At 49.2% G+C, this 22,071-nt stretch overlaps 1 protein-coding gene across 3 annotated transcripts in view; it reads right to left on the bottom strand.

Annotated features, from left to right (window-relative positions):
* ARNT2 (aryl hydrocarbon receptor nuclear translocator 2) overlaps window positions 1-21,109 on the bottom strand; it is a 151,574-nt gene extending 130,465 nt beyond the window's left edge. For all 3 annotated transcript variants that reach the window (XM_060260270.1, XM_060260271.1, XM_060260272.1), the window contains exons 1-2: window positions 21,000-21,109; window positions 4,625-4,672 (exon numbers count right to left, since the gene is read on the bottom strand). In XM_060260270.1, coding sequence (XP_060116253.1) covers window positions 4,625-4,672; window positions 21,000-21,109 — 158 coding nt within the window. The remainder of the gene's footprint in view (window positions 1-4,624; window positions 4,673-20,999) is intronic.
* Between the last annotated feature and the right edge of the window lie 962 nt (window positions 21,110-22,071).

Genomic DNA, 22,071 nt, shown 5'->3' with positions numbered 1-22,071 from the left:
TACTCCCTGTTACTGCAAGTATTATCCTACAGCGTAATTTCTGCAGTTTAACAGGTCATGTAAATACTTATGCTTTATTATTTTTGTCTCTGATTTGGTTCTGCTCAGTTCCAGATTTCTGCTGTCCTTATCTTATTACACTCTTTACTGGATGTCCCTGTGAAGAAACACATTTTTTCTTTGGTGGTTTGAAAGGAGCAAAACCTCCACTTGGTGTTTTAACACATCCCCCCCCCCCCCCCGGGCAGAGAACAGGCTGGGAAAAGGAAAGTCAGTCAATGGCTTTCCAGACTCACCTGACCTCCCTCATAAGAAATGCTAATACGTCTAGCTAGTGACAATAGAATGGCCTACCTCCCCCCTTCAAGCAGGGAGCAGAGATTTGGAAGTGTTAAATTCTGGAGAGTCTTCAGGAAGAAGATTCCTGGAGATCTCCAGGAAAAACCTCTTTGATCTGGCATGATCAGGTCAGTGGGAGGGGAAAGGGAGATGATAAAAATTCCTTGCAGCAGGAAGGAAGTTTCTTTTTCTTGGGTGCGGAGTCCAGGAGAGGAGGCAGACCTCTACACTGAAGAGGCAGCCATTTGACCATGTGGTTGCCTTAAGAGCTGGAGCAAGCATCAAGGTAATGAAAACTACAGCAGGGATGGGGAACCTCCATCCTGAGGGCCGTATACAGCCGTCGAGGTCACTTAGTGTGGCCCTCGGGGATTGCTGGGCCAAACTGAGCCATGTGGCAGCCTCCCTGGGGCCTAGCTGGCCAGTGAGGATCATGGGGCCCAGATGCGCTGTGCAGCAGCCTCCCCAGGGTCAGGCAGGGATCACAGGGCCCAGATGCACTGTGTGGCAGCCTCCCTGGGGCCTGGCTGGCCAGCCAGAATTGCTGCGGGGCCTGGAAAAGTTACTGTCACAGTTCAGTTTGCACTTGATTATCCCAGATGGTGTGGCCTAATATGCTAATGAGCATGTGACCTAATATGCTAATATTAGGGGATGTGGTCTAATATGCTGCTGAGTTCCTGCTGGGCTTTTTCTATAAAAAAGCCCTGGACTTAGGCATTTGCCTAGGGCGGCAGGCCAGGTGTGTGTGTATGTGCCAGATTAGGCTCTCTCCACATGACTTCAAATAGAAAAGCCAATTATTTGCATTAATTTTGCTGGTCTGAATCATTCTCCTTCAGTGAAGCACTGTTTTTTAATTTGATAATTTTTTATGGCCCGCGAATGATGCTATAAATACCCATATGGCCCTTGGCAGAAAAAAGGTTCCCCACCCCTGCTCTATAGGGATCTATAATATCCTAAGCAAAAGGACCCCTGCTGTATAGGGATCTGTAACATCCTAAGCAAAAGGACAGAGGATTTGTGTTTTACCCATTTCTTTTGGAATCCCTTGCTCAGTCTGGTGCTGTGCTAAAAGTATGCTTGTAAATATTTTCTTTTTCTTTTTTTTAATATTTTCTTTTTAATAAATACTTTATAATCTTTGATGCTAGTAGTGGTTCTCTATACCACATAGAACTCCACCATCTCAGAGATGCTATTTTAAAACGGAGCGCCAGGAGGGAGGGAGGCAGTTGGCGAGTGGCCGTTTCTCCAGGGGCACACAATGCAGTATACTGTCCGCAAGGGAACCAGATTCTGGGTAGTGGGAGACACAGAGGCCAGGCCTCAGAACTTGGAGGGGAAGCTGGGAGTCCTGACCCTCCCAGTAGGTAATTCCAGCAAAAGGTCAGGTGCTGGTGGTGGGCTACCCAAGAGTGGAAGAAAAAGCCTCTTCAGGTTTGAGAAAAACACTGGAGGGCATGATGGAAATGGGGCCAACAGGCCAGAGCAGGCATGTTCCGCCATAGTCCCATATACACTGTGTGATCTGCTTTAAGTTTCAATGAGAAATAAATATCAACATTTATTTCATTTACATCCACATCGTTCTCCCCACTGAGAAGATGACATCATTCTCCCCATTCTCCTCTCTTTACAACAAGCACCCTCTGAGACAGGTGAGGCTGAGAATGTGTGACTGGCCCAGGTCAGTCGGCCAGCTTCCATGGCAGCACGGGGATTTGAACCTGGAGCTCCCAGCGCCCAGTCTGACAGATATGCCACACTGCCTTTCTTATAAATGGATTGGGTGCCAAGCCCTCTGGAACAGACCCTAATTTTTTTCTTAATGTGTAATGCTGAAGTGTTTTTGACAGTTTGTTCCAAGATTTCAGGCTAGGGGCAAGGAGGGAAAATTGCTAATAAGAAAAAAGAAAAATCAAACAGAAATGTTATTTTCTGATACTAAAATGTAAGAGCTACCCTGAGCCTTTAAAATAACAGCAGAAGGAAAGAAGACAAAAGCAGGCAATTTTGAAACCTGCTTCTAACATTGTTTTGTGTAAGAATACCATTCATGCATTATGCACAAAGGGTGGAAATTACTATGCACTTTGGTGTTCCTCAATTTTTGAGTGCTCAGAACTCATGCTTAGCTATGCCATGAGCCTTATCTGCAGAAATACAAACACTTACATGAGTTCAGTGTGCTGAAGCATTCAGAGATATCTCGGGGGCGGGGAGCAGAGAAATTTGCCAAAGTTCAGCTAAAGCAAGGATGGAATCAGACATAGTAGTGATGGCTCTCTTGCAGTCAAGCAGACAATTTGAGGATGGTTCAACAAACATCTGGTAACATTTTGGTCAAGGGACCCAGCAAACCATAGGAGAGAGCCAGTTTGGTGTAGTGGTTAAGTGCACAGACTCTTATCTAGGAGAACCGGGTTTGATTCCCCACTCCTCCACTTGCACCTGCTGGAATGGCCTTGGGTCAGCCATAGCTCTGGCAGAGTTGTCCTTGAAAGGGCAGCTTCTGGGAGAGCTCTGTCAGCCCCACCTATCTCACAGGGTGTCTGTTGTGGGGAGGGGAAGGGAAAGGAGATTGTGAGCCGCTCTGGGAATTCCTTCAGGTAATGAAGGGCAGGGTATAAATCCAATCTCTTCTTCTAGAGAAAGCTGCTGGTCCTAAGTCATTCATAAGGCAACTGTCAAATAGGGGTCTTTCATTTCAGCATACTGTCCCTGCCCCCTGAAAGGAATTATGACAACTGAGATCAAATATCTAAAGTGACTCTGACTGGCAGCACACAGAGTAAATGGTACTTTGCCACCCTGATGGGAACATGGAACCACAGCCACTGTCTCTGCATGCACACCGCCATTATCTAGATAAAGGCCACTGTGCACTCAACCCTTCCAGCTCCAAGTTTAAGTAGGCAAACTGAATTCACTGTTTGGTGTTTCCCTAAAACAGGCTATCATTGGCTCCAGGAGTAACAGGCTCTACTTTTCATTCTATGCAAAGGTGCTAACTTTGGGCTCTCTCTTTGCTCCTACTCAATTCAACCTTTTCTGGATCAGCCACATTTTCATCATGGTCCGGTGTAGAAACAAACACAAACTGCTGCATAAACTAAGGAGCAAATATTGAAACTTTGGGCTCTGGTTTAGGGTACGATTATCCCTCACTGTTCTCTCAACGCCTACCTTGCGTATTTTTCCTTATCACCAGAGATCATCATCATACCTGTGCAAGAAAAAAAAAAGAGATTATAAAAAAACCATGGAAGTAAATAAGAATATTACTGAGAACTAGGAAGGTGAAATGCCAGTATTATATCGTATATGCACATAAATCTGCAATCTCAGGATGCCATTTTCAGATGCTCATCATTGTACATTAATGACTGATTGAAATGTAAGATATACAGATTTGTAAAAAAAAATTAATATAAAATCTTTTCATTTCCTGAAAACTGTGCTGCTTCATCTTAAAAAGACTTCAAATTTAGGCACAAAGCAGCAATGATGAACAGTTTGAAGCAAATACCCAAACAAAAAGCTTAGTATAACAATATGTTTTTCATCAATACTGTTTTCATCAACAGTATTTTCACACTGGCAACATGTCTAATTGACAAATACACCAACTGACAGCAAACTGCCAAGGAAGCTGTTTGTAATACCATGTTGCCCTTGTGTTATTCCATTCATTTCCAGAGGAACTGCTGACCTAGGCAGCAAGAAGACAGGGCAATTAAAACCACAGCAAAGAAGAAGGGCTCTCCTTATTTGGAGGTTTTTAAACAGAGGCCATCCGACAGCAATGCTGATTCTGTGAATTTAGGCAAATGATGAGAAGGAAGGCAGGATGGGTTTCCTCAGGGCTTAGTTCTTGTGCCCTTTCTTACATGCCCAGAGAAATGCTATTCACCACTTTGAGGTCAGGAAACGATTTCTCTCCAGGCCACTTTGACCAGGGATCCTGGAGCGGGTTTTTTGCCATCTTCCGGGCATGGAGCAGGGGCAGCTGGGGATGTTTGTGAATTTCCTGCGTTGTGCAGAGGTTGTACTAGATGACCAACTCTATGAAAGCTCAGATAGTCTGACATATTACAGGAAGCAACTGGTCTTTCTGCCTCCCTTCCTGGATCAGCCTCCAAATGCCATGCAGGGGATCTGGCTTGACATAAATCCCCAGCCAAATTGATTAGAGAGTTCTGAGGTCAAGGGTTGAGGTACACAGGTATACAAAAAGCTCAGCTGTTTTCTTCAAAATATATTTTTTTAATTGTCTCACCTTGAAAATTTGCTTGGCCCTTCACCATCTTCATCGTCAAAGTCCATTCTGGAAACAAAAGTTGACATTTTCTGAATCAGGGGTTAAACAGGCCTTGTGTCTGCTTTTATGTTTAGTAATGCTGCACCCCTTCTCTATTACCAGCTAAGCCCAAACCACATGCTCTCATTGAAGTAATCTGAAAAGAGGTACCATCATCTTATTTTAGAAGCAGGACTAGAGGCCACTTTGAATTTTCCAGCAGCCCCTTCAAAAGGAAGTAGAGGGAAAACTGACGGCTCCTGCTTGGAGAGCCAGTTTGGTGTAGTGGTTAAGTGTGTGGACTCTTATCTGGGAGAAGGACAGGTTTCTTACCTGTAACTGATGATCTTCGAGTGGTCATCTGTGCAGTCACACATATGGGTAATCCGCAGGATCGGGCCCGACCTCGGAGAATTCAAAGCAATCTTTAAGCGTTAGATTTGGCGCGCCTTCTCCTCGTCCTGGGGAGGAGGCACCGTCTGCGCATGCCCGGGCGAGGGGGAGGCGCTAGCCCACTCAGTTTCTTCCCGCCGCCGAAAAGGTGGAAAAATAAAGTTGAGGAGTGTCCAGTGTCCAGCAGCAGGGAAGGCTGGGTGGGTATGTGTGACTGCACAGATGACCACTCGAAGATCATCAGTTACAGGTAAGAAACCTGTCCATCTTCATCGTGGTCTCTGTGCAGTCCCACATATGGGTGATTAGCGAGCTATTCCATCAGGAGGAGGGTGCTGGACCTGCAAGAGTAAATCTGGTTAAGAAAGGTAATAGAGAGTGAGGTACTCACGGTAAAATGTGGAGAACCACTCAGTCAAAGATGGAACGTAGTACAGCCTGTCCGAAAGACGAGTCCCGCCTGGCACAGACATCAAGAGCGTAGTGCGAGGCGAAGGTAGGTGGGGAGGACCAAACTGCAGCAGCACAGATGTCCTCTATTGGGACGCCCCTCAAGAAGGCTGACGAGGTAGCGACGGCTCTGGTGGAGTGAGCTCTTATGTGCTCCGGGACTGGCTGTTTCGCTAATTGATAGCATAATTCAATGGCAGCAACAACCCACTTCGAAAGTCTTTGGGTAGAGTTTTACTGCCCTTGTTATGAGTTGCATAAGCAACAAAGAGTCTTGGATCTTTACGAAATTGGCTAGTCCTGTCTATATAAAAGGCAAGGGCTCTACGTGCGTCCAGGTTGTGTAACGCCCGTTGACCTGCATCCGAAGGGTGTTGGAAGAAAGCCGGAAGGGTTGAGGGTTTTCCTAGGTGAAAGGGTGAGACGACCTTAGGCAGGAAGGTAGGGTCAGGGCGGAGAACCACTCTGTCATGATGGAAAGTGGTGTACGGTGGGTCTGCCCTGAGTGCACAGATGTCACTGGCTCTCTTGCCTGTAGTGAGTGCAGTTAACAGTGCCGTTTTCCAAGACAGCAGATGAAGAGGGATAGATGCCATAGGCTCGAAGGGAGGCTTCATGAGTTGGCTTAATACAAGAGAAAGGCTCTAAGTCGGTAGAATTTGTCGAATTGGGGGGTGTAGGCGAATAATGCCCTTGAGGAAAGCTCTTGTAGCGTGGTGGGAAAAAACTGTCACGCCTTCGATGCGAGGATGGAAAGCAGATATTGCCGCAAGATGGACTTTCAGGGAGGAGTAAGAAAGTCCGGCCTTAGAAAGCTCTAGAGTGTAGGATAGAACCTGAGAGATGGTAGCTCGGGCAGGGTCAAAGTTATTCTTGGAAGCATAGTGTCAGAACTTGTATCTTTGCTGCTGGTCCTCTGTAATGTGACCAATGCTGTATGGTAGTTTTATTGTGGCTTGGAGCTGTATCGTTACTGAACCAAACTGACTCCATGTTGTAACCTCTGCTTAACCTAGAGTGCCTGAATAGTAATTAACCTTGCCCCACTGGTATCCAAAATATTTGGGGCTGTAGAATGAGTTATGTCTTGTCTCTGCACATTCTCACACTGAGACCCTTTGAAGCCGAACAGCATGGCCTTCGGAGTAGGGAGGCATCCTCTCTACTGATAGTGATGGTGAGAAGACAGCTGCGCCCTACAATGTGAATTGTGGCTTTGTGAGATGTTTGCTTTACGTGTATAAAATCAAGCTGATGCTGGCTCTCGCCATTACTGTTATCTTGCCTTTTCCAGCACCTAGTTCTCTTCAATAAAATCCTAGCTTTGTAACTAAGTATGGGATCCGTTTGAAGTTCTTGAGTTCTGACATTATAACAGTAATCCCATTGTTCGTGGCTTATCTGTACTGGAGGCTTGGCTCGATGGCGGCAAAAGTACCAGACGACGGAGAGCCCACCACCCCATCGGAGGACCCGCCGCTCGACCCAAACGTGACGGGGGTCCGATGCAAAATTAAGGTTCCAGCGCCCTTCTCGGTCGACGCCGCCTTCCCGGCCCCGCGAACCTGGAGCCCGCGGAAGTCCACGGCAGCAATCGACGCCGCGGAGCAGCGGTATCGAAGCATGTTGGGCGAAGGAGGGGCAGGAGACGACGACGAGGGCCAGGCGGAGGCCGCGGAGCCCCGAGGGGGGGAAGACCCGATCCGGACCCTCCGCAACGAATTATTCGATTGGGTGCGGGAAATCCACGGCGATGTGCACCGTTCCCGCGTGACGATGGCCGAGGAGATGCAGCAGAACCTGGGCGCTATCCACGACCAGCTCCGCACTTTGCAAACCGCGGTCCTGGGGATACCGTATGGAGTGTTGCCACTGGGGCAACCGCCTGTCGCCCCGCCGGCCCCCGCCCCGCAGGCTCCAGCTGCCCCGGCGCCGCCGGCCCCAGCGGCCCCGGCACCTCCGGCTCCGCCGGCCCCAGCGGCCCCGGCACCTCCGGCTCCGCCGGCTCCAGCCGCCCCGGCACCGCCGGCGCCGCCCGCACCAGGGGCCCCGGCCGCCCCGGCGCCGCCTGCACTACCCGGTCCGATCCCGCCGGCCCTACCGGGCCCAGCACCGCCGCCTGGGGCGCCGCGAGCGCCAGGAGGGGCCGAGGGACGGGGAAGAGAGCTGAAGATTACGTTCGATGGGAATCCGGAGGACGTGGAATACTTTACTATTCAGTGCGACACGTTCTTCACCCACTGGGGTGCCGACTACCCTACCGAGGCCAGTCGGGTGTACCACATCGCGTCTCGACTGAGAGGGGCGGCCCGCAAATGGTACGTGGGGCTTTTCATGGGAAGAAAGCCCGAATTAGCTACCGTGGCAGGGTTCCTGCACGCGATGCTCCGCCAGTATGGAGATCCCTTGCGGGAGGAGAAGGCGGTCGCTGCCCTCCAACGCATCGAACAGGGCAACCGCTCCACCCGCGAGTACGCCACCGAATTCCTGGGGTACTGTGCGGCAGCGAGGGGATGGAACGAGGTCATGAAATACACCGCGTTCATCAACGGGCTGAATCCGAGCATCCTCGACCGTTGTTACAGTCAGGGAAGACCCGACACGCTGGTCGGCTGGATCCAACTGGCCGGGGAAGTGGAGACCAACCTCCAACACGTGGGGATGAGGAGACAGCAACTAGCGAGGAAGGGAGCCAAACACACCCCAACTAAATCTGAAGGGAAGAAGGCTCCGACGACCTCCACCCCGTCTCCCGCCCGCAAGTGCTTCCAATGCGGGGACCCAAATCATCTTGCTGCTAACTGCCCTGGGAAAGCGGGATCCACACCACCCACGGCGCGGCCAACCACCCCGGGCCCAAAGAAGAAGAAGAGCAGCCGATCGAAGGAGCCCAGTCGGGGCTCCGTCGCCACTTCCTTGGCGACTGACGAGGATTTTACCACCAGCCTGGCGGCAGTCGAAGAATCGACCGAGGAGTCGGACGATACCGAGTCGGCGGGAAACGACAGCGACCTGCTTTAATGGGTGCCGCAAAGCAGGTCCAGCAACAGCCGGCACTCCTCACGGTGAGAGCAACTGGGGGTTTACTTTTTATGGCCGTCACCCTCCTTAACCCGAACCTAAAGAGATTCATGCACGCCCGAGCGCTAATCGACTCAGGGTGTAACAGGGACTTGATCACCCCCCGCCTAGTTGAGGCGCTGGGATTAGCCACTTCGCCCCTGCCACAACCGATGCAGTTCCAGCAAATGGACGGGGGGCCCATGAGAGGGGAACCATGTACTTTAGAAACTCAGGCGGTCCCGGTAGGGACTGAGGAGCATTGGGGAATTGAGACTTTTGTAATCGCCCCCTCCTGCTCTTTCGACGTGGTAGTAGGCTCAGCTTGGCTCGCCCGCCACCAACCCGACATAAGGTGGGAGGAACAGCTCGTCCGGTTCCCGGATTGGAGGTGCGAGCATCACCACTGGCGCCCCGAGTGGGGGCCGCACGCTCCCCCCCAAAACATGCGGGCGTGCCTCACACTCGAGGAAGTCGCCTCCATCCCCAAGGAGTACCGAGACTTAAAGCTGGCATTTAGCGAGAAGGAAGCGGATGAGTTACCGCCCCACCGCCCTACAGACTGTGCCATTGAGCTAATCCCAGGGCAGCAGCTCCCCAAAGCGAAACTGTACTCCATGGGTTGGGCGGAAAAAGCTGAACTCCGAAAGTTTTTGGACAAAAATCTAAAGCGTGGCTTTATTCGACCCGCCACAGCTCCCCATGCCGCCCCTGTCCTGTTCCGAAAGAAGAAGGACGGGTCTCTTAGGCTTTGCACAGATTTTCGTGCGATAAACGGGATTTCCATGTCCAACGCCTACCCGATCCCGTTGATAAAGGACTTATTAAACACTGTAGCAAAGGGGAAAGTATTTACCAAACTCGACCTCCGAGACGCATACTTCCGCGTCCGCATCAAAGAGGGGGACGAGTGGAAGACAGCCTTCAACACCCCACTGGGACAGTTTGAGTACCTTGTCATGCCGTTTGGGCTACAGGGAGCCCCGGGTGTCTTTATGAACTTTATTAATGAAGTGCTGCGGGACTTCCTGTTCAAGGGGGTGGTGGTGTACCTTGATGACATCATTATCTATTCACAAGATCTAAAGTCTCATGTGCCTTTGGTCAGAAAAGTGTTAAGCACCCTTTGTAAACACAAACTGTATGCCAAATTGTCAAAATGTGAATTCCACAAGACCGAACTGGATTACTTGGGCTTCCGGGTGTCGGGGGAGGGATTGTCCATGGACCCCGCAAAGGTCCAAGCGGTGTTAGACTGGGAACCCCCTCGAACCCGCAAGCAGTTACAAAGTTTTATCGGGTTCGCTAATTTTTACCGCGACTTCATAAAGGGGTTCGCCACGGTCATGCTCCCTCTTACAGAACTCCTCAAAACTAAAGGGAAAGGTGACGAGGCTAAAAAACCCGGCGCACGCCTAACGTGGACGCCTGACTGTCAAAAAGCTTTCACTGAGCTAAAACGCCTCTTCACCTCCGAACCTGTGCTGGCTCATCCTGATGAACTTAAGCCCTTTGTGGTCCAATGCGACGCCTCCGACGCCGCTGTAGGAGCCATATTAATGCAGAGGGGAGAAAATGGGGCGCTCCGACCCTGTGCCTATATTTCCAGGAAATTTTCCAATGAACAAAGAAACTGGTCGGTCTGGGACAAAGAGGCATTTGCAGTCATGTTTGCCTTAAAAACCTGGCGCTCCTGGCTTGAAGGAGCGAGAGTCCCCTTCGAGATCTGGACCGATCACAAAAACCTGGAAGCCCTCACTGGGCGTCGCAAAATGACTGCAAAACAGATCCGGTGGGCAGGCTTCTTTGCTAAGTTTGATTTTGTGTTGAAACACATCCCGGGCTCAAAGAACTTTTTAGCGGACGCCCTTTCCCGCCTGCCCCAACACGACAGTCTCAGGGAGGAAGTGGTGGACTCACTAATTTCCCCCTCAGCCATCGCGGGGGGGGTCACCACCCGCTCCGGTAAACAGACCAATCCACCGGACTTAGAATTACTTTCTCGGTTCCTCTCAGAGCACAAACAAGAAACTGACCGCCCCCCCCACTTGGTCAAGGCCGAGAACGGGCTCTGGCTACATAATGAAAAAATCTATGTGCCCGATCCCCTCAGGAAGGAGGTTTTAGACCGCTGCCACTCCAGTCGCTTGGCCGGCCACTTTGGCTATGTCAAAACACTCAACTTGCTCACCCGCCAATTTTGGTGGCCGAAAATGAAAAAAGATGTTTCAGAATTTGTACTCTCATGCCCCACTTGCCTCATGGCAAAACGAAGGGGGGGCAAACCTCCGGGCCACCTGGTTCCCCTCCCTACAGCCACCAGACCTTGGTCGGTAGTCTCCATGGATTTCATTGTAGAGCTCCCGCCCTCACAGGGCAAGACAGTCATCTTGGTCGTAGTCGACACCTTTTCAAAGCAGGCTCACTTCATTCCTTGCAAACAGTTACCTACAGCCAAAAAACTTGCCCAGCTCTTTTTTACTCACATCGTACGCCTACACTCATTCCCAGACAAGGTCATTAGTGACCGCGGAACGCAGTTCGTTGCCAACTTCTGGCGGGAGTTCTGCAAACTAGCTGGCATTGAGCAAGGACTGAGCTCTGCCTACCACCCCCAGTCGGACGGACAGACGGAGAGGGTTAATGGCCTTCTAGAGCAATACCTCCGCTGTTTCATTAATTTCCAGCAGTCCAACTGGGTAGATCTCCTCCCCTTTGCAGAATACGGCTACAACAATAGCCTCCATAGCTCAACCAAAACCTCCCCTTTTCAAATCATCAATGGCTACGAGGGCAAGCCGTTCCCTACGCTCGCCCTCCCAGCCGGCCCATCCCAGCCAACCTCATGCCAACAATGGTGGGAGGGACTTCGTGAAGGCTGGAAGGGAATTCAGGAAAACCTGGAGGAAGCGAAAAAAGCCTACAAAAAACAGTTTGACAAAAAACACTCCCCGGAGTGGGATCTGAAGGTAGGGGATACAGTTTTCCTGTCGACAAAGAACCTTCCCCTTCCCCAGTCCTGCCGCAAACTTGCACTGAAGTTCCTAGGACCTTTCAAAATCAAAAGGGTGATAAATAAAGTAACGGTAGAACTCGAACTACCCAAATCGCTGAGTAAGATCCATCCTGTTTTTCATTGCAGCTTGCTTCGGAAAGACCCTGGTGCTACGTCCTTCCATCCCAGGGCCCCACCGCCCCCTCCGACGACAGTGAGGGGTCAGAGTCACCATGAAGTCCAGGAGATACTGGACTCCAGAGTCAAACGGGGGAAACTGTATTATTTGATCAGGTGGAAACACTTCCCCCCGAGCTGTGACGAGTGGGTCGAGTCTCAGAATGTAGTAGCACCGCAACTGCTGAAAAAGTTTCACCTACTGTACCCGCACAAGCCCAAGGCCGGCCCCGCGGGAGGGGGCGCTTAGGGGGGGCAGTATGTCAGAACTTGTATCTTTGCTGCTGGTCCTCTGTAATGTGACCAATGCTGTATGGTAGTTTTATTGTGGCTTGGAGCTGTATCGTTACTGAACCAAACTGACTCCATGTTGTAACCTCTGCTTAACCTAGAGTGCCTGAATAGTAATTAACCTTGCCCCACTGGTATCCAAAATATTTGGGGCTGTAGAATGAGTTATGTCTTGTCTCTGCACATTCTCACACTGAGACCCTTTGAAGCCGAACAGCATGGCCTTCGGAGTAGGGAGGCATCCTCTCTACTGATAGTGATGGTGAGAAGACAGCTGCGCCCTACAATGTGAATTGTGGCTTTGTGAGATGTTTGCTTTACGTGTATAAAATCAAGCTGATGCTGGCTCTCGCCATTACTGTTATCTTGCCTTTTCCAGCACCTAGTTCTCTTCAATAAAATCCTAGCTTTGTAACTAAGTATGGGATCCGTTTGAAGTTCTTGAGTTCTGACACATAGATAGAGAAGCGTTTCCACTTTAATGAGTAGGATTTTCTGGTGGAAGGCTTCCTGGAGTTCACTAGGATGTGACGGACGTCTTGAGGAAAGTCTAAAAACTGATTTTCCAAGCCGTCAGTTTCAGCGGAGCTGGGTTGTGGTGCCAGACTTTGCCGTGTTGCTGGGATAACAGGTCCTGTACTTGAGGGAGCTGAAGGAATGTGTTGTTGGACAGGAGCAAGAGGGTGGTGAACCAGGGTTGACGTGGCTACCAGGGAGTTATTAGAATACAGTTGGTGTGATCCACTTGTATCTTCTGCAGGACTCTGGTTATGAGAGGAATGGGAGGAAAGAGATAGTGTAGTACTCCCTTCCAGGATTGGAGAAAGGCGTCCCCTAAGGAGAGGTGGGACGGGGGCCCTCTCATGTAAAAGCGGGTGCACTGGGCATTGGACGGGGATGCAAACGCATCTATCTTCGGGGTGCCGAAGAGTTTGAAGACCGGTAGGAGGTATTGTTTGCTGATTGACCACTCGTGGTCGTTGACCGATTGACGGCTCAGGGCATCTGCCTGTACGTTCTCGATTCCTGGAAGATGGACTGCTGTGAGAAAGATGCCCTGGCTGATGCACCAGTGCCACAGGGTCAGTGCTCTCTTGCATAGCCTGGTGGAGGCGGTGCCCCCTTGTCTGTTGATGTAAAAGACAGTGGCTATGTTGTCCGAGGTTACCTGGACATGGGAGTTCTGTAGAGATGGAAGGAATGACCTCAGAGCTCTGTGGACTGCTAGAAGCTCTAGGCAGTTGATATGTAGCGAGCTTTCGTAGTTCGTCCATTGGCCTTGAACTGTGAGGGCTCCCAAGTGGGCTCCCCATCCCCACTTGGAAGCGTCTGTGGTGACGATCACGGAGGGAGGTGCCTGTTTGAATGGCATTCCCACGGAGAGGTGGCGTTGTATCGTCCATCATCTTAAGGATGGGATGATGTGAGACGGAAGAGTCAGCAGTATGGACTGATGCTGCCTCTGAGGGTGGAAGGTCCTGATAAACCATAGTTGAAGAGGGCGCATGTGGAGCTTTGCAAAGCAGAGAACTGCAGTGGTAGCTGCCATTAGACCTAGCATTTTCTGGTAGATGAGTGCTGTTTGGGAGCGGTGAGCGATGATAGTATTGGCTAGAGATTGGATGCTGTGTATTCTGTCTTGAGGCAGAGAAGCTGTTTGGGAGACCGTAGAAATATTTGCTCCTATGAACTGTATTGATTGAGTTGGGATTAACTTGGACTTTGATGTGTTGACTTGGAGGCCGAGAGTAGCTAGAAGAGAGAGAGTGGTGGAGACGTCCAGCTGGAGTTGTTCTCTTGTGGGGGAGACGATCAGCCAGTCGTCTATGTACGGAAAAATTGATATTTTTCGTTGACGCAAAGCTGCGGCCACCACCGCCATACATGTGGTGAAAACTCTCGGCGCCGTCGAGAGACCGAAAGGGAGAGAGCGGAATTGGAAATGTTGATCTCCGATGGCGAACCTCAGAAACCTTCTGTGGTGGTGAGTGATGGTTATATGGAAATAGGCATCCTGTAAGTCTATCGATGCCATCCAGGCTTGTTCTGGGATAAGAGGCAGGATTGATTGAAGGGTAATCATGCGGAATTTCTTGTAGGTGATATGGAGATTGAGCTTGCGGAGATCGAGGATAGGGCGGAGTCCCCTGTCTCTTTTCGGCACCAGAAAGTAACGGGAGTAGAATCCGGTACGATGATACTGAGGTGGTACCGGTTCTATCGCACCCTTGTCCAGCAAGGATGAGATTTCCATTTGGAGAGGTATGGAAGGTGGTGTGGTGATGAATCTGTGATGTTTCGGGGTGGATCTGAATTCTATTGTGTAACGCCTGTGGATGATCGCCAGGACCCATGAATCCGATGTTATGGACTCCCATTTGGGGTAAAAGGGTAGAAGACGGATGTCTGAGTGATGGTGTGGCTGAAACAGAATGTCTGGACGTCTTAGGAGGGTAGGGGAGTCAAAGAGACTGTTTGACGGTAGGAGTAGTCTTCTTTGATGTTTGCGGGCGAGCCCTTTGTTGATAGGGCTGTTTGGATTGAGGAGGCTTACGTTTCCATCCTTCTGGTTGTCTAGGAGATCTTGAGTTTTTATAGTAGTATGGTCTCCAATTTCTTTGTTTGGCAAGTTGAGGTTGAGGCTGAGAGACTCCTAGTCTCTTGGCTCTCTTACGGCTATCGTCTACGTTGGTGAGGATGTCGTCTGTGGTGGCATTAAATAATCTAAGACCATCAAAGGGGAGATCCTCGATCTTGAATTTAATATCTGGTTGGAGCGAAGAGGATCTGAGCCAGGCATGCCTACGTAGAGCTATGGCTGAGGCGAGAGTTCTTGAGGAACATTGGGCAGCATGGCGTGCTGTATTAATTTGTTGCTTGCTCACTCTGGCAATCTCTTGCAGGGCGTTGGCAGCTGGTTTCTGTGCCTCCTCCGGTAAGGAGGGGATCAGGGTGTTCAGATAAGATGTCAGGTTAAATGTATAGGCTGAGAAATATGCCATGTAATTGTGAATTTTAGTCGTGGCAGTGGTGAGAGAGTAAATCTTTCTCCCGATGGTGTCTAGTTTCTTGCCTTCTTTCTCCGGAGGCACAGGGTGTCTGGTTTGCTTGGATTTAGAGGAGGAATGAACTATCATAGAGTTCGGTGCAGGGTGGTTAAACAGAAACTTAGATTCTGGAGCATGGACCTTGAAGAGTGCTTCGACCTTTTTGGAGGTTGGTGGTACCGATGCCGGCTTGTCCCAGGCTTCCTTGAGAGTTTTGAGATGAACGGGAAGCATGGGAAAGGATGAGCCAGCAGGAAGGTCAGCATTCACCAGGTCATACACAACGTCAGAGACTCTGGGGGCATCAGAGGTGAGTTTGATATTAAGCGAGTTGGCCATATTAGCCAAAAGGTCCAGGTAGGATTTAGGACCTTCAGAAGGCGACAATTCTGCCGGTTTAGCTATGTCAGAGAGTGGAGAGTGTGGGTCCGAAGTCGAAGAGTGAGAGGAGTCAGATTGCTCAGCTTCGGAGTCGATATCGGGTTCGTCTCGGGGTTTAGGCGGAGGTTCGAGGATAGGAGGCTGTTTCTTCGAAGTCGAAGAAGTGGACTTCGCTGGAGAAGTCGGTTTGGGTTTAGAGATGTGATGAGCCGGATCTTCTCTGTATTGAGGGCGATCCTCATAACAGGGGTAGCGTCTGTGTGGAGAGGATTCGTAATATCGAGCTCGATGACCTCTGTAGGCTCGATCACGGTATCGAGGAGAGTCTGGTCCGAAATCCTCACGGTACCTAGGCTCTGCCGGGTGATAGGAGTCAAGAGAGGGAGATCTACGATGTCTCCGACGGTCCCGGGGAGACGGCGATCTGGACCTCGAAGGGGAATAGTAATAGTAACGTTCCCTATGGCGGCTTCGGGATCGTTGTGTTCTATGATGGAGTGGTACCTCTTTAGGAGTCGAAGGTTCCCTGGCCAGGGAAAGAACCGACAGCGGTTGTTGAGGTACTTCGCGAAAGGAACGTACGTCGAGGGTATTGAGACGCTGGCTTTTAGGTGAGATGGGAGAGTCAATGTCCAGTATTTTCTCCGGTGGAGAGCCCTGAATCGAAGGTGATTTAGACGAAATACGAACGATCTCGAGTGGCGTAATGGCTGGAGTTGAAGTCGACCTCGAGCCTGGCGAAATAGGGATCGAGGCGGTGGAGGTCGTCATCGGGTTCGAAGTCGAAGGTCTAGAGTCAAAAGACTTATGAACGATCTTAGGCTTCTTCGAAGTTTTAAGGCCGGTCGAGTCCGTATGAGTCGAGTCGGATCAATGGCGCTTTTTGGCGTCATCAGATTTTTTAGAATGTTTTCCGGTCTTAAGCTTACAGGGAGCCTGAGCCACGGAAGCTGCCGGCTGCGCCACTCCCATAGTAGTTAGGGAAGCTGGCGTAGATTGGTGAGCCGCGTGAGACATATCTGGTCGGAGAGAGGATTCCAGAAGGTGGCTCTTGAGCCGCGCGGCGCGGTTTTTACGGGCCTGCTTGCCGAACTGAATACAGTGATGGAAGGTATCCGTACGATGCTCCTCGCCGAGGCAGAAAAGGCACAAGGAATGTCCGTCAGAAGACGGGATTTTAGCAGAGCAGCGAATGCAGCGTTTGAAAGTGACTTTGTCTCTTCCTTCCATCCGCCCGGAGGGGAAGGGGGGAGGGGGGGGGAGAGAAGAGAAAGATCGAAAAATAGCAAGAACCTTTTTTTTTATATATACGATACCAGAAGAGGAAAGGTGGTGAAGAGGCTGAAGGAAGCTGGAGAAGAACGTTGAAGGTAGATTGCGATGAAAAGCAGGAGACTCAACGAGATAGGTATGATCCGGACGGCGGTAAAGAAGAAACTGAGTGGGCTAGCGCCTCCCCCTCGCCCAGGCATGCGCAGACGGTGCCTCCTCCCCAGGACGAGGAGAAGGCGCGCCAAATCTAACGCTTAAAGATTGCTTTGAATTCTCCAAGGTCGGGCCCGATCCTGCGGATTACCCATATGTGGGACTGCACAGAGACCACGATGAAGATCCGGGTTTGATTCCCCACTCCTCCATTTGCACCTGCTAGCATGGCCTTGGGTCAGCCATAGCTCTGGCAGAGGTTGTCCTTGAAAGGGCAGCTGCTGTGAGAGCCCTCTCCAGCCCCACTCACCTCACAGGGTGTCTGTTGTGCGGGAGGAAGGGAAAGGAGATTGTAGGCCGCTCTGAGCCTCTGTCCTTGAAAGGGCAGCTGCTGTGAGAGCCCTCTCCAGCCCCACCTACCTCACAGGGTGTCTGTTGTGGGGGAGGAAGGGAAAGGAGATTGTGAGCCGCTCCGAGACTCTTTGGAGTGGAGGGCGGGATATAAATCTAATATCTTCTTCTTCTTCTTAAACACCTCAAAATCTCCACTTGACCCTCCCTGAACCCTGCCTGGTCTGCTCTTTGCTTTCCTCCTGATCCTGCTAGGCAGCTTGCTCCTTCATCACAGTAGTTCTCTCTTCTTTCCCTCTCTCCTTTCCAACTCTATGAAAGCTCAGTCTGATATATTACAGGAAGCAACTGGTCTTTCTGCCTCCCTTCCCAGATCAGCCTCCAAATGCCATGCAGGGGATCTGGCTTGGCATAAGTCCCCTCCTAAATAAAAAGAGGAGTCCTGCTGCACCTTAAAGGCAGACAAAATTTATTCCTGTAAAATCCATCAGACCAATTTCTATGCACAACAAGTACATATAGTGATGTGAGCTCTTGCTCACAAACACCTTCAATAAATTTTGGCAGTCTTTAAGGTGCTGCTGGACTCCCGTTTATCAAAATGCTAAGCAGTTCAAGTCAAAATCTGCCAATTCCAAATAACTTCCTCTGGTCATTTTCTTTGGATTCTAAAGGATAAAATAAAGAATATTCACCCATTTCCCTGAGACTGCTATGCATTTTCCTTGTTCTGCAAGATGTAGTGTTTCATTTATAACTGCTAGGTGCAAGGAAGCACATCATGTACTGAGACAAGAACACCAGACCCACCAAGCAAATTCATTGCAGCAGCAAAATTTAAACCAGGAGCTTCCCAGTTCACAGCACCAGCTCTCCACCAGTGATTATGTGTCATGGACTGCATCCACAGTTTGTGATTCTATCCCTTACATATGAACATCTTGGGGGGAAAGCACCTGCATCAGACCCTGGGCTGCATCCCAACTAGCTCCGCTTCTTGGTACAAAAAGTTCTCTACAGGTGGGGAAACAGTGACCTCCAGTGGCAAATTTGATTAACTACCCAGTGTGCAAGCCTCCAAGCCAACCGGACGCTGGACCAGACAAACCATTTGATCTTACCCAGCAAGGCTCTTCCTACACATATCTAGTCCTCAGTTTTTCCCCTCTGCAAACACTGAGTGGGCATTTTCTGCAGCTATAGATTGCAGATCAAGACATGTAACAGTGGCCACACTGTCCTTCAATGAAATTTCCCTATTATTCCTGACCTGCTCATTGAGGAGCCCAAAAAGCTTCAGAGGACCCTGGAAAAACCAAGTGCCAATGAAACAGACCAGCACCCCAGGTTCCTTAGAAACATAAGGTGCCCTCATGTCACTGGGTATTGTTCCCCCATGCTTTGGAGACTGGGTTTTCAATCTTTAGAAGGACGCTGTGATAAGAAATGCCCTGCTCACCCAGCACTCATCACATAAGATTCTTTAGCCAGTGAGAGTAAACTATATGTCATACAACAGCAGCAGAAGCTGCTTCCAAGAAGACAAATGATCTCATTGCAGAGAAGAAGATTCTTTTGTCTTCACTTAAACATTCCCACTCCATAGGATGACACTTGAACTTTAGAAACTAAAAGAATAAACTTTATTTTATTGCAATTGTCATCTCTTGGGGAAGGCAAGAGAGAAAGAGAAAGACAAGAATATTTATTCAACACTAACTGTAAAGTCATCTTCTTTCTTAAATATTGGAATTAAGAGAATTCAAAACTTAAAACCCTTCAGATTTTAAAGAATTACCTTAAGGGAATTCTAACAGGATAAAAGAGACACATTATAAATTTGTACATCTGTTTTGTGGAAAAGGGACAGAGGGCAGAGCAAAATCTTAAAGTGCTCTAACAAAAAATTGTTTTTTTCAGACCAGAGCAGAAGTTTCCATATTTAACTCTTCACATTTCTAAGGTTTTTCTTAGGCCTGTGCCACCTTCAAAGGGCACATTTTAATGCTCCTATATTTTATTTTATTTTACTTCATGCTTACCCTGCCTTTCTCCTCAATGGAGACCCAAAGCAACTTACATCTTTCTCCTCACCTCCATTTTATCCTCATAACAACCTCCTGAGGCAGGTTAGGCTGAGAGTGTAAGACAGGCTCAAAGTCACCCACTAGGATTCCAAGTCGGGATTCGAATCCAGTTCTCCCCCATCCTAGCCTTACACTAAAGCACACAACACGTGCTGCAAGCAAGAAGGGAAATCAACAACCAACTGCACACCTCATTTAATACAAGGGAAACTTTTCCCATAGCACAGCATATAAACAGACAACTGCCCACCTGTCACACTAGCAGGTTAATCAAGCCCCACCTCGGGCCTGCTGGCTTGCTCTGTGCAAGGAACGCCTCTTGTGTGTGCGTGAATGTGGTGGGCAGTTCTTGCAGCCTACGACCTACCACCAAAGTGGTAAAAATCCTGGAAAATGTGGCCACTCAAGTTTGCTCAGTCCAGTAACTGGCCTGGGATTCTGCCAACTGGAACACCTTTGTGCATTCTTTCTCCACACAACTGATGGTTCCATTGAAGGGTCACTTCTTAATCATCTTTGAAGGTCAGACCGGCAAGGAACCTGGTCTGGCAAAGCAGATGCTCATTTGCCAACAGACCCATTTTAAACAGATCAAGTGTCCCAAAAATCCATCCATAAAATACCTCTTGTTATGACCACTCAAATGACACAGAACCACTTGTAAACTTCACATTTGAATTGAGAGGATCTGCATGCTACACATACTTTAACAGCACCTCACATTTGCCTCTCATTATGAGAGGCCTCCAGTTCATCAACAGCCAATGAGATATTGCATGAAAAGCGCTGCATTCAGGAGTTACAATTCTTCACCAATTAGGTGAGTGAATGCTTAGCTTCTATTATTGTTGTTGTTGTCATCCCACCCTTCCTCCAAGGAGTTCAGAGTGGTAGACATGGTTTGCCCCTTTTCTGTTTTAGAGCTCTTGTGAGGTAGACCAGGAGAAAATGCGTAGGGATTTGAACACATGCCTATTCAGCCTTAGTCCAGTCTTCCAACCACTAAACCCCACTGGTTCGCAATAACAGAGAAGCAGATGTACCCCACTCAACTTCAGCTGCCATTGGGACACATTTGCTGCACTGGGCATGGTTGTTCCTCCGGTGATTCTGCACCGGAAAATGCAGCATATGGTGCTGGGAATGTGTTACTAAGTTGCTTAAGTATGCTGTTTCAATTCGTTAAGGAAGTCTCTAGTCCTCATGACTGCAAAGGTATGCCTGCCTGGTTAATTATTATCCCCATGTTGAGATGGGAGGCTGAGACATAGGATGTGGCTAGCCTAAGGCCATCCAGCAATCTCATAGAAGCTACTAATACAGCAATCTCATAGAAGCTACCAGTGTGGGCTACCAAAGTTTTTAGACAGTTCCTTCCCCTAATAAATAATGCAAACCTGAAGCACAATTCTGATCCTAATGGCCTAACTCATCATTACGTGCTGTACTTCTGCCTGAGGCTACTTGACTCCACCAGCAGCTTTCTAAAGTCTCGGGCAGAAATCTTCCTAGCTCTGTAGCCACTATCTTTCAACTGGAGATGCTAACTTCTAGACCAGAGGCTAGGAAAGCTTCCTGTGTGCCTGGTCCAGACATTAGCATTTAGTACCCTTTAATACAAGTGTCCCATCACTTCAAAGCTACCTGTTGGAAAGAAAAGCTTCCTATTTAACTTCAAACGCAGGAAACGTACTTACCCTGAGCGTCTCTTTCCTCCTCTAGCAGGCATGGATCCTGCCATTCTCACTTGACCTGCTGCCATAGGTGCCACCGGCAATGTCACCGAACCAGGTATGTCTGATGCCATCTCTGTAATGCAGAACAAAAGGACAGTGCCAACACTGGTGAGTGAGGCATTCAACCAGGGCAGCAAATTCAAATGTGCTGAAGGCCCTCTCTCGCTCTCCACCCAAGAACCCACCACTGGAAAACAAAATGACCTGTTTTGATGGGAAAGGTGATCAGAGGCTAGCTTCTAAGGCATCCTTTGCCATCCACTATAATGTGCTACATGGCCACCTTTTGCCTGTCAAAATCCCTTCAAGGGTGCCACTGCTGCCTGTAATCAGAAGCCCCTCAACTGGATTCTCCCCCAAAAGCCTAGCACCTCTATCTTATTGCTTGTCTCCCTATACCCACACAACTCACCCTCAATTTCCTAGCACAAGTACCCTCATCAACCAAGTATTGTCCACCACAGACTATCAACTACCCATTCCACACACATCTCCCTTTCTGTAGACTCATGATATGGTTAGGAGAAACAGCAACCCAGAAGATACTAAGGAGGACCAGGCCTGGTCAGTGACTGGAACCTTGCGTCTGCCACCTTGTTATGAATGATGGAAGAAAGGTGGGGTTATCAATGAAACAAACAAGTTAAGTTCTCAGCCCAAAGGATTCTGTTCTGCATTCCCCACCTGCTTGCAGCTAAGTAACAGAGAATAGCAGGAGCGGCCTGGCTACTTAGCTTAGTATTCTTCATCAAGACACTTCCAGGCACAGGGAGATGGAATTTGGCAAACTATCTATCTACTCAGACACAATGATGACCAGAAAAGTCTGAAAAACTGATTTAAAAAATACCCACTAATACTTAAAATGACCAAAGTCATAAAGTTTACCTCACAACGCAAGTGAGCATTTAAGCAGACAGTAAGCATAACTGTATCTGACCAAAAATGGTGAACTGTGAAAGTCACATTTCATATTTATTTAGACCTCACTTCCCCTGCATTAGGGACTTCTTCTCACCTGCATTTTATCCTC

This window comes from Heteronotia binoei, chromosome 19, assembly GCF_032191835.1.
Source record: "Heteronotia binoei isolate CCM8104 ecotype False Entrance Well chromosome 19, APGP_CSIRO_Hbin_v1, whole genome shotgun sequence".
Lineage (NCBI taxonomy): Eukaryota > Metazoa > Chordata > Lepidosauria > Squamata > Gekkonidae > Heteronotia > Heteronotia binoei.
The sequence above is the reverse complement of the archived record's forward strand: the minus strand, read 5'-3'. Positions and strand labels throughout refer to the sequence as shown.